This window comes from Anser anser, assembly GCF_964211835.1.
Source record: "Anser anser genome assembly, chromosome: 10".
NCBI lineage: Eukaryota > Metazoa > Chordata > Aves > Anseriformes > Anatidae > Anser > Anser anser.
In genome coordinates, this window is record NC_139730.1 from 12182551 (window position 1) to 12199798 (window position 17248).

General features: G+C 44.8%; 1 protein-coding gene across 5 annotated transcripts in view; it reads left to right on the top strand.

Annotated features, from left to right (window-relative positions):
* Nucleotides 1-17248, top strand: part of BBS4 (Bardet-Biedl syndrome 4) — a 41914-nt gene that overhangs the window by 11303 nt on the left and 13363 nt on the right. For 3 of the 5 annotated variants that reach the window (XM_083850550.1, XM_083850551.1, XM_083850552.1), the window contains exons 3-8: nucleotides 6224-6303; nucleotides 10360-10423; nucleotides 11289-11347; nucleotides 11987-12059; nucleotides 13875-13928; nucleotides 15750-15877. In XM_083850550.1, the coding sequence (XP_083706676.1) occupies nucleotides 6290-6303; nucleotides 10360-10423; nucleotides 11289-11347; nucleotides 11987-12059; nucleotides 13875-13928; nucleotides 15750-15877 (392 nt within the window). In that variant the 5' untranslated portion in view covers nucleotides 6224-6289. Of the gene's footprint in view, nucleotides 1-6223; nucleotides 6304-10359; nucleotides 10537-11235; nucleotides 11348-11986; nucleotides 12060-13874; nucleotides 13929-15749; nucleotides 15878-17248 lie in introns of those variants that run through there. The other 2 variants (XM_083850549.1, XM_083850553.1) reach the window with 2 other exon arrangements.

Consider the following 17248-nt stretch of genomic DNA (forward strand, 5'->3'; position numbering starts at 1 on the left):
AATAAAAACATTTCATTTGGAGGAACTCAGACCTTAAATGTCTTAACTCAGGAAAACCACTGACTTTGAAGTCTGAGCTGGCTGCTCTTCAAGATTTATGCAATGTAAACTAGCAACAAAAATTGCCCCCACCTTTTTTTCCTAGTGTGTAAATCAACTTTTAAGATACAATTTTCATCTCTTTATATAACTTTGGCTAATTTTCCTGCAGGGGGAGGTGTAGAGTCAGAAATGTTGCCTTTTTGTTTAAACCTGCTCTTGTTTTTCAGCCTTCTTCCAGTTCTCTCTGTGTCTCGTGAAGCTATTAATAAGTGATAGTAAGATCACAGCTATGAATTATGGCTTTCTTTCCAACATCAGGATACTACATGATGAGTTTTACTAACCCCAGCTGACTGTAAATAAGGAGGAACCATACGGGTTTATCGTTTGATTTAAAGGTGTTCCAGCAGCAATTTGCAAAAGGGAAAACAGAGAGAAGGGAATTAAACAGAGGGAATGGCTGCAGCCATGCGAGGAGACGGTTGCAAAATCCTCTCTCCTTTTTTCTGTTGTTTACAGGTATTTTACACTTATAAACGTTTCTGCATTTTACAGGTATTTTTGTGTACACGAACACCTGTATTCTCACACATGTATGTATGCATATATACACATGCAATGAGTGCAGTGTAGCATAAACAACCTCCCCTGGGTGGTGATTTTTTGAGCTATTTTTTATCATTACCGAATTTTGAATACATTTTGTCTCCATTTATACTCTTTTCGAACTCCAGAGCTGGATCTGGGCGTAGGCAGGATGATGTTCCTGTACTAGTTTTCTTCCCAAGCTATAATGTGTTTATATTGCCACAATCTCAACAAAAGCCTTTGGGTGTCTGAGTAAGGAAGAGGATTTCTTGTTCTTGTGTCTGTGCACCAGCCTAGCTAGGGATTTGTAGGATGCTTCACTGCTGTCAAAGCAGTCTGTTGTTTTTAAATTTAAAAAGCTTGAGAGCTTAAAATGCTTTCTATCCATAATTTGTACCTTATTTTGGAAAACAAGGTTCCCTGGTACATTGTTCTATAGCAGCCATTTGAGTTTGTTCCTTATTATTTTAGTATTATTTTTATTCAGAAGATGCTCATTACCTCTATTTCATCAGCTTTACCATATTTCCCCACGTTGGGAGCTTGTGAAGCTCAAGGCAAGAAGGAGAACTGCACAGCTGGTTTCATCCTCGCCTTTCCCTTCCTACTGGTGTCTAATTAAACACGGTTGTGGAAACACCAAGCTTCATTTCGGGCCGTAACTGCAGCCATGCCCAGCAGCAAACCTTCCCCAAACTCTGCAGGTGGGAACGATCACATCCCTGGCAATAATGCCAGCAAACGTCTCGAGGAGACTGAGCTGGGAATCACGGGGTGCGGTGGATGTTGGCATTGAAAGACTTAACCACGCGTCGCATCTCAGGTGTGAGGAGGCTCCTCCAGCCGCAGGTGAAATGTTATGCTGCCGTGAGTTTGATGCTAAGCTGATGACCAGAAGTACTTGCAACTGGGAAATGAATCCCAAATCAAAAAGATCAATCCAGCTTTTGTGTCTTCGAGGGAGCCGTGCCCTCTCCAGTGGCACAAGATAATAGCCTTGTGTCTTTGCTGCAGCAAAGCTCCCCTCTTTTTCTTTTTGAGCAAGATGCACTGTCCCAAATATTTTCTCTGGTGCAGCTCTGCTAATAGCAAAACACCATGGTAGTGAAAGACTTGAGTTATTCCATCCTTGTTCATTAATCTTGAAAGTACCTGTGTGCTGGTGTGCTTTCTCAAGACTGCAGGGTTTTGTTTTACAGCATCCAGTTTTTAAGTGGGATGTAACTAGGACGGGTGATGGGCTGGCTGTGGCTGCGCCCGTGTGGTTACGGTGAAGTCGGCTTCGTCTGGCTGTGCCTACAGCACAAGTAGTCTCTGGGTACCTTCTTCGAGAGGACAGCCAGTGCTTTAGCAATCACTTCCCCCTGAAATTTGGTTGTTTGTGCTTCCCCCCCCACACCCTTTTTACACTACAGCAATTTCAATAGGCTTTTATTAAATCTGAAAACCGCTGTTTGATAGTTGGTATCTAGGCTGTAATTACCCAATATGAAGACACAAGCACAAAGTAATTTCCTAGGGAGGTTTCCACAAAAGGGGACAATTCTGATTTTATTTTTTCCAGTCCTTTGAGAAAATCTATAACAGGATGAATGGAGTGAAGAGTGATGATAGTGCAGCGCAGATACAAACCTGATGATCTTCCTCCGATTCTGTCGGGTTTTCCACTCCAGTGACTTCCGTAAAGGCGCATTGTCAGAAAGAAAAATCACGTTGCTGGGAGCAAGTTGGGCAATCAATCACTGGCCACAGAGAAAGAGGGGGATCAGATGGATTCCCTTTTGAATTCAATCAAAACACTGCAGAGCAACTGGCCTGTCTCTTGACTGAGGTATTTAATCATATATTTGGTGCCTGGCACCCTGTCGCAGGTGCTTAATGAGACTAGACTTTTGTACTCTCAGAAAAGAGAGGCGAAAAGATAATTACACAAGCTATAAACCCTTTTCACTGTAAATACAGTTTGGGGATAATTGTGTTTTCTTTGACTGGCCCTTGATCAGCATGATTTACAGAAAATACATCTGTTTTCACTGCTAGAATGGTCAGAAGCACTGTTTTTCTAACCTGTGGTCCCTGCATCCCCGCAGGGACTGGATTGTAGGTGAGGGCTGTGCGAAAGGTGGCAAAGAAAAGCGTGTTTTCCTGCGCTCCGCAGCAGTTACATACGAGGGACTTCTGAAGGTCCGTGTATTGAAAAAGGTGGAAAATTGGATTGCAGGCAGCCTGAGGGACGTGATGAATGTGCTCAGCTCCTCCTGGCAAGGCCAAATTCAGTAGCTTTTCCCTGTGCAGAAACCTCCCGAGTGACCGGTTGCAGCCTCTAATTAGGGTGAGATTGCAAACCGCTCTGTGCCACATGAAAACTCCACTGTTCCCCATCATCCCTGCCCTTGAGGAGTCTGCAGCGTGGTGCCGGCGCTTCTTTCCTTTCTTTGTGCCCCTCGCAGCAGCCCCGTGGCCAGATCCAGCCACGTGCTGCTGTCGAGGCCGATGCAGCAAGTGCTGCGCGGCACGGCACGCCTCACCCATTTTTGTGTTTGTAGGTACTCTGTGGGTAACATACAGCCCAGTTAACAGTCCTTTGCTTCCCATAGCCCTTTTCGGGTGGATTAGACAAGTTCTTGTCTAATGATTTATTAATTTCCTTGCAATTTCTTTGTCTTTCCTCTCTTCTCTGTCCTCTGCGGCTTCCACACCAGGCTTGGTACATAATGTTTGTCTTGGAGTTCTTCACAGAAAGCGTCAAACCATTGATGTTTTCTTTCTGGAGTAGACTCAGGGAGTCTATCAACATTCTTCTATGAATCTTTGTGTTTCTTTTGTGCTCAGATCACTTTTATCTACGAATTAATCCAGACATCTTTTTCGAAAGACATCAGAATTTATTTATCTTTTTCAATTTATTTATCTTCGGGAAAAAGGAAAAAGGATGCTGATGTCATCTCAGTCAGGTTTGTTGCTATTTCCAAATGTGTTTTAGGAGAGTAAAAACTCCATGTGTTTTCCCAATTCCACATGGTTATCCGAGGAGATAGCTCAGCGCATTGCCGGGGGGAAGCAAAACCCTTTTATCTCTGCAGATGTGAATGCCATTCACTTGTGTGTCTCATGGCCTTTTTGTTTCCTCTCAGTTTTATTTCCAGCCCAGCTTCTCTAGGTAACTCTTCTGGGTTTTGCAGTCTCAGACCCATAAGGCAGATGGTGTTTGTGAGATGTCAGTGTCCATTTTGTCGTTTTCTTTCCATTCCTGCTTGTTTCTCAGCAGCAGGACAATGGCAGAGGGACAAGGAAAGAAAACACTGCCGTGGCTCGTGCCTGTCTATGCTGCAGATGTTTGAGATAGATTATGGTAAATTGATCAAGCTCACGCTCAAATCCATTATAAAATCTGTGTTCATTTTCAGGTGGCTTTGTTCTCTTCAGTCTCTGATGCCTTTTTCAACGCTAGGAAGTGCATGCGCAGGATCAGTTGCAGCTCGATACCCAGCTCAGTGCAGTGACATTTAGCATTTGTGTTGCTGGCTTGGGTGAATGTCGCCTCTTTCTTCCTTCCCAGCACTGCTCTCAGCAGGCATTGCCGTCGTGTAGGCAGCACTGTAATGTTCTTCTGGTCCCACAACTGTGAAAAAGCCCTTTCCTTCAGGAATTCAATAACCCATCTACCATCCGCTCGCCGATGTGCCATCCTTATCCCAAAGCATTCATGTAGGGTCTGACGTCATTTGGTCTTTCCCACCTCAGCTGGAACACACCCGAGCCAGCTCAATTTTCTGTATGTTTTAAGGTTTAATGGTGCTCTCTATTTCTTTTCGACCTCTCGGTAAGGCTTGCAGTACTCCTGGCATCAGGCTGGAGACCAGGTGGGATTTGTCTGGAGGCCCTTCTGATTGTTTCCTATTTAAAACAGTTTCCATTGTTTGTAATGATACAGGATTTTGTAATTTTAGGCTGTATTACTAGCACAAATTGGCAAAGTGTACTTTAGTTCTGACTGGAATTGGAATGTTGATGGTTAAATAGAGTTTGCAATGCCTACCTTTAAATCCATGATTACAAAAGAAGGTAAGGAGTACCTGAATAGGTCAGACCGATGTTCCATCTGGTTCAGTATTTTGTGTTGGGTAGTGGCAAGAGGAGATGCCACGCAGGGGCAGCACACAAGTCTGGCTGCTTTCTGCAATTCACTTCCAGTACCCCTAAGTGCTGTATTTCTAGGAAAAGAAAGTTCTGTCAGAGCCTGGCATCTGCAATAACTTACACAAGGAAGTCATTACAAGCCTGCCAATGAATTAGGTAACCACCCGATGCAGTCCAGAAGAGCAGCCCTCTATGCTCTTTATGAAATAGTGCTTTTTTAAAAATCATTTTGTAGCCACTTTTAAATCCTTACTTGCTGGGAAACCACGAGGAAGAACAAATGGAAAACATAAAGCTATTGGAAATCAATTAAACTGATCTGGGAGTGTGCGTGTGCAAATGCCGTTCTTACAAAGGTCTGAGAGGGAGCAGCATTTGATGTGAGCTTTTGGATCCCTGATCCCTGCATTGCCTTAAGTTGGTCACATCAGCTTTCCATCTGACCCTGCCCCGTGCCGCAGGCTGCCGGTGGGGACCGTGGGCCATCCCTGCGGCCCCGGCCCCTGCGACAATCTTTGCCTTCCACGCTTCTGTCACAATATTGACTTGCAAACATACAGCTTTTTGCCAGTTGCTATGGTTACCTCTCAGCTACCAGCATCTGAGCTGCAGAAACGAGTACCAAGCAATACATTTCGAGCCTTAATGAAATGCACAGCAGCGTGTTAAACTTTTAAACCCAACACGAATTCACTAAGCAACATCCATTCGTGATTTGCCATAATTTCTGCTGCAAGCTCCATACGAGTGAAACACCGGAGCACAAGCCTTTCCCTTCCACTGCATCAAATAGGTTTTTCTGCCAGTAGCTTCACAGTAGCTCAGACCTGTGATGTTTCATACTCCCTTCACAGTTTCAAAGAACCAAGCCTGACCTCTCTAAATTATTCACACCTCGAGAATGGCAACATCTCCAAAGTCTCCTTTTGTGTGTGGTGCCTATTTCCTTCTCATTCACTCCCAGAAATTTATTTTAAAGAAGTTTGATTCTTCTGCCCTACTTCCAAAATGTGAATCTAACTCATTTCCCCAAGCTGCTTCTTGCGTATTTGGAAAAACCAATCCCATCAGACCAGCGTTAGTGCTAAATTAAATTGTGTGCGTAGCCAACGTGTTGCTGCTCGGTGCTGCTTGCTCCTGTAGCTGCACCAGAAGGAGCAGATGCCTCAAGCCTTTTGAGGTGGTACCTTTCTGTTTTCTGCTAAGAGACCTCATTTAGTGTCTCTGTCTCAAACAACGCATTTTACACATCAGTTTGAGAAATAAAATGAAACTGGACATGGGTTGTATGTCCAGGCTCCAGGTTTCAAGTCGGAAGTTTAATTGCACCGACGGGTGCAATTGCTGTTCTCAAATTAGTTGTGCTGTGCTTGCAGACCAGGCAGTTCAGAATCCCTCTCATGCTTTGCCCAGGTTCCCTGCTGATCAATCTCATTTTGTATTTTACATGCAGTGCCCGAGTTACCCGTCCTAGAGAGGAGAAACTGGTACATCTATCTGCTCTACGTTCGCAGAGACTATGATGAGTGTAAGGTAAGAGCTGCTGCCAAGACTTTGCATGAGGAAGTACTTTACTGCTGTTGTCAAATGATAGTTTTCATGCCTGGCCTAGCTGTGCCGTGGACAGGGGAGGTGCAGAGCTATGGCCTTGCAGGTTTGCCAGATCACCTGCTGTGCCACAGGGTCGTTAGGACCCCTCCTTTCCCCATAAACCAGTACATCACCAACATAATATCCCAGCTTTGAGGTAAGGCTGAGCCCTGGCCACCCTCCTTCCTGACTTCTCTTGGAATCAGGGGACCAAAAGAAAGTAGAACTAAGACAAGGATCAAAACAGCTTTAATTTTGTTAAATCCTCAACTACAATCAGGATTCATACATGCAGTTTTCTAGAGTGCTCCATAAACTCACCATATGTTTGGAAGTGGTGAAAATGAAAGGATTGCAAGCTTCTCTTGTTCCAGGTGATACCCAGGGTCTTCCACACTGATTATAATGCAGTTCCGTAGTGCAGGTCTCTCAAGGGTCCTACAGAGCTGCTATGAAAAGCACTTCAATCAAGTAATACTTTTCTACCAAGTCTAAAAATACATCTTGGCTATCCTTGAATGAAATTCTTTCATTTTGCATGTGATACGCTGCACCCTTTTATTTCTTCTGAGTTTGGTGGGTATCGTGGAAGTGGTTGTTTGATTTGAGATTTAACAGTAAGTGGACTAAGAAAATGGCAAGTTTATTAACCAGTGTGTTTTCCTGACATACTGAAGATGATGGGGCCAGTGGCAGGAGGAGGGGTGTAAGAGTTGCCTTTCTGTTTTTGTAATGTGCAAAGAAGATCTGAAAATATTTCTTTCCTCCTGAAACATCAGGATCGGCCAGGACTTGTCTCTCTCTGTTGGAGAACTCCCGGGGGTGCTTAAGAAAGTGGTAGGCCAGAGGAAATTCGTTTAGCTCTTAATTAATGGAGCTGGAGGGCTCTATCGTCAGCAGAGTGATTTCCACTCAGATCTTGGTTTAAACAGATCTAAGCAGAGGCTGGACTAGTAATCTAAATAGAAAATTGCTTCCCTTTTCTGTTGATCTGACTGCATTTCGTTGGTTTCCTGTTTTGTACGTTTGCTGGTTCCCTGATGGGATGTAGACTCGTGGAGTGCAGAGATGTACTGCTCAGGAAAACAGAAAGCATCCGTGTGGATGGTCTGAAGGGAGCACTGGCTTCTCCAAGTTGTCTTCAGTCACTGAAGGAAGTAAAATATGGGGAAAAATGTAGAGAAGACAGCTAATATCATTTCCTGTGGCAGACCAGTTTCGCTGTAGCTGTCAGCTCCTTCCTCCTGGCTCACAAAACCGTGTTTTTGTGGTAACATTGGGAGATTTTGGCACCGGACAGTAGCTGGTTAAATAATCTTCCATCCTTCCTCCCAGATGTGATGAATGTGTGCTCAGAGGCCTGGATCTGTCCCAAAGAAGATAAGAACATAAGCACGCCAGGATCCTCCTGCAGTCTCTGAACCATAGCCGTGTCCAGAAGGCAATGCAGATTCTAGGTGGGCTGAACTGCCCTCCGGTAGCCTCTGGCTCTCTCTGCTGGTGCCCGATGGGGTTACAGGTCTACACAGGATGCCCCAGGTGCCTGCCTTTACACGCAGTGAGCATAGGCAGCCCCAGACATGCTATTCAGGGCCAATACCGTCAAAAATGAAAGGTGGCATCCTTATCCCTGATGACTGAAATGGCTTTAAACTCACTGATTTCAGTATAATTTTGGCATTTGTTAAATCCATCAATTTTCTTTTAAGACTCAGCTAATAAACAAATGACCTGTGATGCTATTAATTTTGGCCTGATCTTGTACCCTCCTTCTTGCTCAGTGCCTTGAGATGCCTCCTCTGTAGCGTAACTGTAAAAGCTCCCCTATTTGTCAGCGGTGTAAAAGCCCAAGGAAAAAATGTTTCCTAACATTGACTCCCTGAAATCCAAGCATTAAATTGGTTTTAACCCTTACAGTGCTGCTCCTGCATCTATTCCGGCGTTGCCAAGCTTCTGACCAATGTTGCTGCTTATTACAGCGCGAGATTGATAACTCCGGCTGCTCGATTCCGCTACCCAGCGAGGCGCAAGGCAAACATCCCCTGGAGCCAGAGGCAGCAGCAGCCCTGCTATTGCAGTGCAGGCAGAGTGGATCTGGGGGGTGACGAGGGGGGAGCACAGGGACGGGCCCTGCTAAGCAGTCGTCATCACTCAGCTCTTGCTCTTCAGATAGGCAGCTCATAAACTGTGCGTTCTGCTTGCAGCAGCAACTCTAGCTCTTCCCCCTAACCGTTTTTCATAACAGAAATCTTCTGTTATGTGTGAGGGAAGGATTATTAAAATTACCAGATGCTTTTAATTAATTAAAATCACTCACGCTGGTTGGTCTCCTGCCAATACATCTAAATTCTGTCAGCAAGTTAAATAAACTTGGGAGGAAACGCTGGGATTACAGATCATATTTCTCAGCTCAAGGCCTTTCACTATGGGATTTTTAGGGCTTAAAGAATTAATCAGATCTCTATAAAAGATAGCTCTCTATTGCCTGCTCTTGCTCTGAGACTGGTTTTATGTAGATGGGGCAATGTAGCATGTCTGTGTTCAGAAGATGCTTGTTTGTGTCTGAGCTGAATGTCCGATGATAAAGTACTTGGTAAAGACTAAAAGGTAGGCTCGTGGAGGGTCTCTGGTCAGGAGATCAGAGGGCGTTATGTCCAAGGGGAAGAGCAGCCTGCGCTCGTTCTTTTTTTTCCTTCCTTTGTTTAATTTTCTTTCTGTGAGTGAGGTTTCTCAATAATAACTCTCCTTGCCTTCACCCTACTTTCCATGTGCTATGTTTGAGGTTCAATTTTCCTCCTTGTTTTCAGGTCCTTTCATTTCTATTCGTCTCGGAGGCAGGGGATGGTGGTACGGATCACACAATTGACAGAAGTGCCAGACGAGCGCCAGGTTATTGTTAGCCCAGAAATCCTCCTTTCTTTCTCCTCTTTGTCTTCTACGTCAGAGCAAAGGAGGAACCTCAAAGAGAGCAGAAACAGGGCATTTGCTTCGTAGTCAGAGTTTGCATCCTGCCCAGAGTCACTCATTTTGGCTACTTTTATAATTTCAGGTCATGTGTGACTATGGAATTTAGCCAAGCTGCACCCGCACCCCAAGCTGTCAGCTGCAGGAGTGCATCCAACAAGAATTTACATTTTCCTCAGTTTTCTTCCTTCCTTTTCCCATGTACTCATCATTTGTTCATTTGACTTTCACTGACTCAGCTGCAGTTGCTCCAATTCAATTTATTTCTTCACAAAGGGCCTAGAGTAGATACCCTTATCAGCAGAGGATGCTTTCGTAGATTTCTTGTGGCGTTTTCCCCAGGTAATATCTAATTATCTTTGGTAATGGGAACGAACAGAGAAGCACTGAATGGCAGTGGTATTCCTGGCACCATGCTCTTCACAAACAATGATGAATTTGCACTCTTACACACACTCTTGTAGTTGTCCCAGATGCAATCCAGTGACTGTCTTATATGTGCAGTTGTGGTTTATGTAGCTGAAACCAAATCTCTTTCACTAGTTTTGTTAAAATGTTGAAAGCTGACCACTTTTGTAGTATTTTAATACAGCATATTGCAAAAACTAGCTGCGAATTCTGTCATAATACTGACTTTTCCAAGCACAAAATTTGGTTACGTGAATGTTGTATTTGTCGTGTCCTGTGTGATACCACCGTTACTGTCACGAAAGGAAGCACCGTGTCTCCCAACATGTCGCGTTATGTTTGAAGTCAAGGTATTTCGGGGCACTCTGCTGTGCGCCCAGGTACAGCACAGCTGTATGTAGCACATGCAAAAAGATTCTCCAAATCAAGGCCGCAGGAGGCATTTGCTTGGTCAGAAATCATTTTTCTTTCGTAGAGGTTGCCTTTATTAAAAAATTTGAAGGGTTTATATTCGTTTGAAAACTTTCATGCTGCAGTTTAGAAAGGGGGTGATGGTGACCCAGTAAATGGGCTTCTCAGAGACGGGGATTACATTTACCCTGTGGTCTTTGCACTTCCTCATTTCAGGCTGTCATCAAAGAGCAGCTCCAGGAGTCTCATGGAAGGTGCGAATATGCTGTCTACGTTCAAGGTATGTCACATGAGGCCTCTGAAAGTCTTAATATTGCTAAAGCCACTTACTTTTGATACAAGATACAGTGAACAAGTGGGGACAAAAGAAGGAAACAGGAATAAAATTCATATGTAAGTATATTTGGCTTTCTTTCTACCTACCTTCTAGTGTTGAAATTTGGGATTATCACATGAACAGAGACAAGATTTTCTGTTTTCTCTTCACTGATGAGTTTGTCATCAGTTCCTCCTTGGACTCCTGGCTCTTGGCCTTCGATGTGCTGGTGTTCGATTGGGTCGTGTTTGATCGTGTGCTGTGAAACGTATTGTGGGTGTGTGTTGTCTGTCAGAGCTACGTGCCTCAGGTGGCTGTTGTCTTACCGCTGGCTCTAAGAATGGTCTTCCTCTGCCTGTCCCACCCTCTGCCCTCTCACAAACGCCCTCCAAACCTGGGCGTTGAAATTCAAAGGGCTGTGTGTCACCTTGGCAGGCGACTGGCCTGGGGGACAGCTGAGATTTCTTGGCCAAGGGCTTATTGCAGCCTGTAGGAGGAGGGGAGAAATCCAGACTGCATCGTAACGAACAGTTGTCCAGGGTTTCAAGATGCCTGTACCATTAAGAACAGATTTTTTTTCCAAACGAGCACGAGTCCTTTGCGTGTATTTTCATTCTGTCCTCACACACAGCTTCTGCATGAGGTTGCTGCAGGAGGGGAAAGACCAAACAAGTACTGCTATAATGTATCTGTACTCCCTGTTAGTTCCCTGCTGTCAGAGGTACATTTTTCCTGCAGATAATGGACTAATTTGCCTGGTATATGTTGTCTTGCAGCTTTGATATTTCGCTTGGAGGGGAAAATTCAAGAATCTCTTGAACTCTTTCAGACATGTTCCATTCTGAACCCTCGAAGTGCTGACAACCTCAAGCAGGTGGCACGATCGCTGTGAGTGGTGTTTTTATTGCTTCACTTTGATGTGCTACCCAGGACCTTCCAGGTTTTGTTTTTCTCCCAGGCATCAAGTGGAATCCCTGGCTGCTTAATTCCAAGCATGCTTCCTCCTTATCAACACTTGAGATGCTTTCCAGAAGCGTGGGCTACCCTTTAAAGCACATTCTCTGTTATCTGCTTGGCTGCTATTGTTGTGTTTTTTTTTTTAATTATTTTTTCTGTATTTTTTTTTCTAATTTGTGTTTGTGCTTTAAGTGAGAGAAGTAGCACACCAATTTCCAGGTCCAGAGCTAAAGATGCAGCCTTGAGCAGTGTAAACTTGCCCTGCAGACCCCTTTCTGTCTCTGAGAGTCCAGTCTGCTTTTGATCACCTGTGCTTTTCCTTGGAGACAAAGGCAGATGACAGAGCCTGTGGATTCATTCCTTGTATCTCCAATAATGTAAGGGAGTGCAGAATTAATGGCCTTGGTCCTGAAAGGGAGCAGTGCTGACATGATTGGAAACTTCTCAGGGCTTCTCAGGCAGGTCTCTGGAGAGCTAGCAAATAGCATCATTTCTCACTGGCAAAGGTGATAGTGGTTGCACAGCAGGGTTTCAAAGCAAGAAAAAATAAAAATTGAAATGCTTTCACAGGTTTCTTTTGGGGAAACACAAGGCAGCCATTGAAGTGTACAACGAAGCAGCTAAACTCGATGAAAAGGACTGGGTGAGTGTTGTGTTGATTTGGAGATTACTGTGCTATGCAGATGTTTCTGCAGTTTTATGGAGACAGCTGCAAACGTGTTCCAGGCAGAGGGGAGCTCATGCTGCCTGCAGTGCGAGCTGCAGGGCTGAGAGGCAGCATGATGATGCTGATGAGGCTCTGCAGCCGCTGGTTTGGATCGCAGGAGCAAGGCATGATCTCAGCCTGCAGAGACCCACACCTTGTCCTGGGGCACGAGCAGCAGAGAATCTAGCAACGTGTTTGAGCTTTGCAAAGTACTAGTATTAACACAGCCATATATAGTACAAAGAGCTAGATGAAGTTAAGGACAGTATGGGAAGTGCCTCCTTCGGTCATCATTAAACCCTCATTATCACTAAAACTTGCTTGAGTAATTGGGAATCCTTTCATAATGCAAAACACCATTGAAAAAGATCACCCTCAAATTAGCTGAAAGGGTTACTTCTTATCTACCAAGCATTATCTACTTGGACAAAATACAGGCTGATAACTACAGGAGCAATAATAAATAAGCTCTTTCCTCTTAAGAGGGAAAGAATGAAGGAAGAACACTGCAAAGGGAGATGTGTGACAAGAGGGGTGAGAAGAGAGAGGACACGGCTTGCAGTTAGCTGTGGACAGCCTTCTGCAGGTGGCTGTTTTGCCTGCAGAAGTGCTGTTTCTAAGACAGGCTCACCACATGTGATCTTTTTTGCTAAGACATGATGCACTTGCTGACTTTAGCTGTACTTTTGGTGCTCAGTGTGTCTAAAATTGAGTCTTGATACAAGGATACATTTGACGTTATTCTCATCAACTCATCAGTGCCAAACAACTCGGAAACCTTTTATGCTGTGGATCTTCCCTTAGCTAACCAAGCTACCTGCAGTATGTGCTTGGCATGACTATAACCCTATTTACAGCCACAACAGGCAGACTTCAGTGGGCATTTTGATCAGTTATTTCCTATACCTGGCTCAGCACTGGCAGCAGCCTGTGCTCTTCGCTTGTGCTGCCTCATTCTGCAAGCCGCAGTAACCAGGAGTAGCTCTTTGATTCATTACTGTTCTCCACAGTTGGAGAGCCACATCGAGGAAAGTGTCATTGTGAGGGTAAATAAGAGAGTTTCCTCTGAAAGGTCAAGGCCGTCTAAACTGATGAAGCAGTAAAATGCTTACCAGAATAGAAACGAGGAACTTGTGGACCTTGCTTTTCAGCTCTGCGGGATGTGCCAGGGTGAGGAAGATGACAAGTAGCTTGGCTGTTACACTGTTGGCGATGAATTAGAGGCATGATTGTTCCCTACAGTGGCACTAGAGTGTTTAGGATGCCAAAGTGATCTTCCTACTGTGTTGCAAACGTGTTTCAGCTGCCAGAGATCCTGGATATCAGCCCTTCTGATGTTTGACTTCTATTTTGGAAAGTTAGATGCATCTTTAAATTTTGTCCAGATGGATGCAGTGTTGTGTGTGTCTTTGTGATTGTACAGGTAGACGGAGAGCCACCCATGAGGGCAATGGGTGTTAGCTTCAGAGATCTCACTGGGAACTGAGTCACATTAAAAAAGCGCTCTTTGCTCCGTGTTCTCCAAAGAGACCATTGTCATTTCTGTGCTGTAGTCTTTCCCATCCTGTCGCACTTTAGCTCTGTAGGTTGCTGGAGCAACTGGAATTTATAGGTTTATTTGAACTAAAGCAAGAAGGGTACGGGCCGGGAGTCTCCCTGTCCCGGTCAGCGATGACTGTTGGCACTGGTAGATTACATATCGCATCTCAAACCTCCTGCTGATTGGGTTTTATTTTGCTTTGTTTCATACAGGAGATCAGCCACAACCTGGGGGTGTGCTACATGTACCTGAAACATTTCAACAAGGTAATGCAAATGCTCATCTTACAGATGGGAAGCGGGGTCCTGGAAATTTCACACTCTGGGGGTTTGAGGTGGACCTTTTGCAGTGCTGGGTATCAAGGAAGCTTTTTGCTTCGGTGTTCATTTCTGGGAGCAAAAGTTTGTGAGCTGTGTCTGTTCTCATTTGCATGTTGAATTATTTTGAGTCAGCTGAAAGTTTGTGAACTTGGACAAGAGTGAAACTGAGCTTAGCCTTGTTGCTGGCCAGGAGGCTTTTTCTGAACTAGGATTTACAGAGAGCATTTCTGTTCTTAAAAGGAATGTTTGAGGAACCTCAAAGAGCCGCCTCAAACTAGACAGAAAACCAGCTGTGCTCCATCAAGAGCTGCATCTGTTTCAGAGCCTTTTAAAACCAGTGTGGTAAACACTGCAGGTTTTGTGAGGAGCAGCAATCCACTGAGCATGCCAATTCCATCTTCTTGCAGCAAGAGAAGTGTGATGGTTAAGACCCAAACTGTTTCCCCAGCATAAAGCTCAAACTGCTGCATCTTGTGCATGGTCTCTTTGGTCTGAAGGAAAATCAGCTTCCCCTTGTCTCTGGCGGGATTCAGTGAGAAAAGTCATGAAGTTTGTGTGCTGGAGGTGTAGTGGGAACCTCTTTCCCTTCCCTCCATGGACAGGGTTTGCTGCTGTGTCTGAAGCTCCTTTTGCACCAAGCCTGGAGCAGAAGTTGCAAAGAAGCATAGCTGCAGTGTGGACAGCACTGTTGCTGCCTTTGAGGCAATAAGGAACTTGAAATGGACTTTTGGTCCCTGGTCTGAGCATGCCTTTCCCAACTCTTCACTTAACCCTCCTCATAGTGCTCGTGGTGAGCACTGAGCTGCCCTTGATCCTGTGGGGTTACTTTGTGAGGGAAAACACAACATTTAGAAAGCCTTTGTTCCCAGTTTGGCCCAATTGTTCCCTGCCGCTCTTTCTGGTGGAATGCTGTGGTCCTTGCAGGCAAAACCCTGCTGCGTTCCCCGTTGAAGGCATTGCTGTAAAGCAGGACGCTGTGGAGTGTAGGTTCATACATGGAATTTGTTATCTGCACTAGCAGTTTCCATACTGGGACCTGCTAACCTGCCAGCTTTCCCATAAGTGAGAGGTACTGGTCACCCTGGGCAGCAGTGTGTGCTGAATACTTCCTGGAGGACATCTAAAACACAACGAAGCCCATGGGGATGGCTATCTTTTCAGTAGTTGTTGGTAACAACTACCCCATATTGCAGAATTCCTTTAACACATCAGCATTTCTCTTTCTAATATATGGTGTGTCCAGAAAGAGCAAATGTTCTTTGCAGTCCTGCTGGCTAGGCCTGAGGAGGTAAGAGGAGGACATGCTACAAAGCGTCTCCTGTTGGAGGGGAGCGGTGGGTGCCTGACAAGAGCTGATTCATTCCCCTGGTTTACTTGGCAATCCCTGCTTGCTGCTGGAGTAAGCATTTTAGCGAGGAATAAACTGTAACGTACCTGTTAACCTCACAGGTCTGAGGCTTCCCTTAAAGCAAACAAATTCAAGGACAGGAACAGGCCTGTGCTCCTCTCTTCCTCGTGAGGTCGTTGCCTCTTGTCTTGGCTTGGAGCATGCTGCTTTGCTTTTTTCTGTCCCAGAAAGCTTATGGCCCCCGATGCAGAACTTGTTTCAACAATTAGCTGGGCTGGGCTTTGCTAGCAGGGCCCTCCGAGCTCAGGGGGTGCTAGCTGCTGTTCGCTTTCCCTTGCTGCTGTGGATTGCTCTTGGGCTATTGCTTCACCAAGCAATAATCACTGATTATTTTTTATTCTCTCTGGTTGTGTGTTCAGGCACGAGACCAGCTAAACAATGCCCTGGAGCTCAACAGACACGATCTGACTTACAAGATGCTGGGAAAAATTCACCTCTTGGAGGGGGAGACTGATAAAGCCATTGAAGTCTATAAGAAAGCAATAGAGTAAGAATATGTTTTTTTTTGTTTTTTTTTCTCTGTCAATGTCCCATCTTATGCCAGGATAAATTTGATGGGTGTCCCAGATCTGAATTGAGGACACAGTTAAAAAGCTAATGGTAATTACAGTGTCTCTGTGCAAAGCAAGCACTTTGCAAGCTCTTCAGCTGTCTCTGCTCTCAGCTGTAGTCCTCCTCCTGCTGACAACATGTCAGGGAAGAAGGTAGCTGTTTGAAGGTCTGCCAAGAAACAGTGGAAAACAAATGGACAGAAATGCCTCGGAGCAAACATATCCCAAACGGACTTCATAAATCCCAAAGGTTTTTCTACCAAAAAGATCTAACCCCGGCTGTCTCTCTAACCCCGACTGTCTGCCAAAACTCAGTTGCTGGGTTTCACATGGAGTGATTTGCGTTTGAAGGAGTGTGAGTAGGCAGACTGGAGATGGGCTGGTGCACGGTGAGTTTCTCCCACCCTGTCACCGTTTCTGAGTACCAATCTGTCTTTTTTAGGACATTCCTGAGCGTCTGATTTACAAGTGCTTTTAAAAATATAGGCAAAAGACTAAAGGAAGGCAGGAGCATGTCAGAAACCACTGGAGGATCTACATTTTGTACTAGCTATTTTTCCTTCTTACACATCTGCTTGTGGCTGCTCTCTGGTAGTATATTGGGTCGGGTAGACATTTGGATTAATCTAGAATGTTTATTACGTAAATAATCCTTGCCAGGCATTTTACCAGGTTTATTCTGGTTATCTCGGTGCTCCCCTTCCCTCCCTTCCTCCTTGCTCCTGCTTTTTTCTTTTTGTTCTCATCTGCCCACTGCATTTAGTCTGCTGTTACCAGCTGCAGGTTAGTCTGTCACTGCTCTCTGTTTATCTTCCACCAGGCACACAGATTTCGCTCCAGTTGAGATTTAAGTGTGCCTGTGTGATTGTACATACTAGATTTCTTAAGACCTGATAGCAGGGACTTGAAAATTCACTTCTGTTAAGCGAGGTCACAAACATACCTTTCTACTTTGTTGTTGCTATTCTTTTCATGCTATTTATCTCTTCAAAAACCTCCTGGGAATGGGGATGCTTTTAAAAGTGTTCACAACATTGCTGCCTGAACCCCAAATTAGTCATGAGGGTTTGGGAGTTGCATACAGTAACTGAAAACACTAAGGGCATCCTTTTTGAATTTGAAGCCTTGCTGTGCTGAACAGTGGTGTATATTGTCTGAGGTGTGTTAACTACCAGAGCAGTGCCTGTGGATTGCAGTGTACCACAAGGCCATGGTGAGCAGTCCACAGCTCGTAATCTTTTTGTAGCGTAGTGAATGGCAAGTCTGATGATGAATGTGTGGGATCCATCAGAAACGCTGAGGATTGT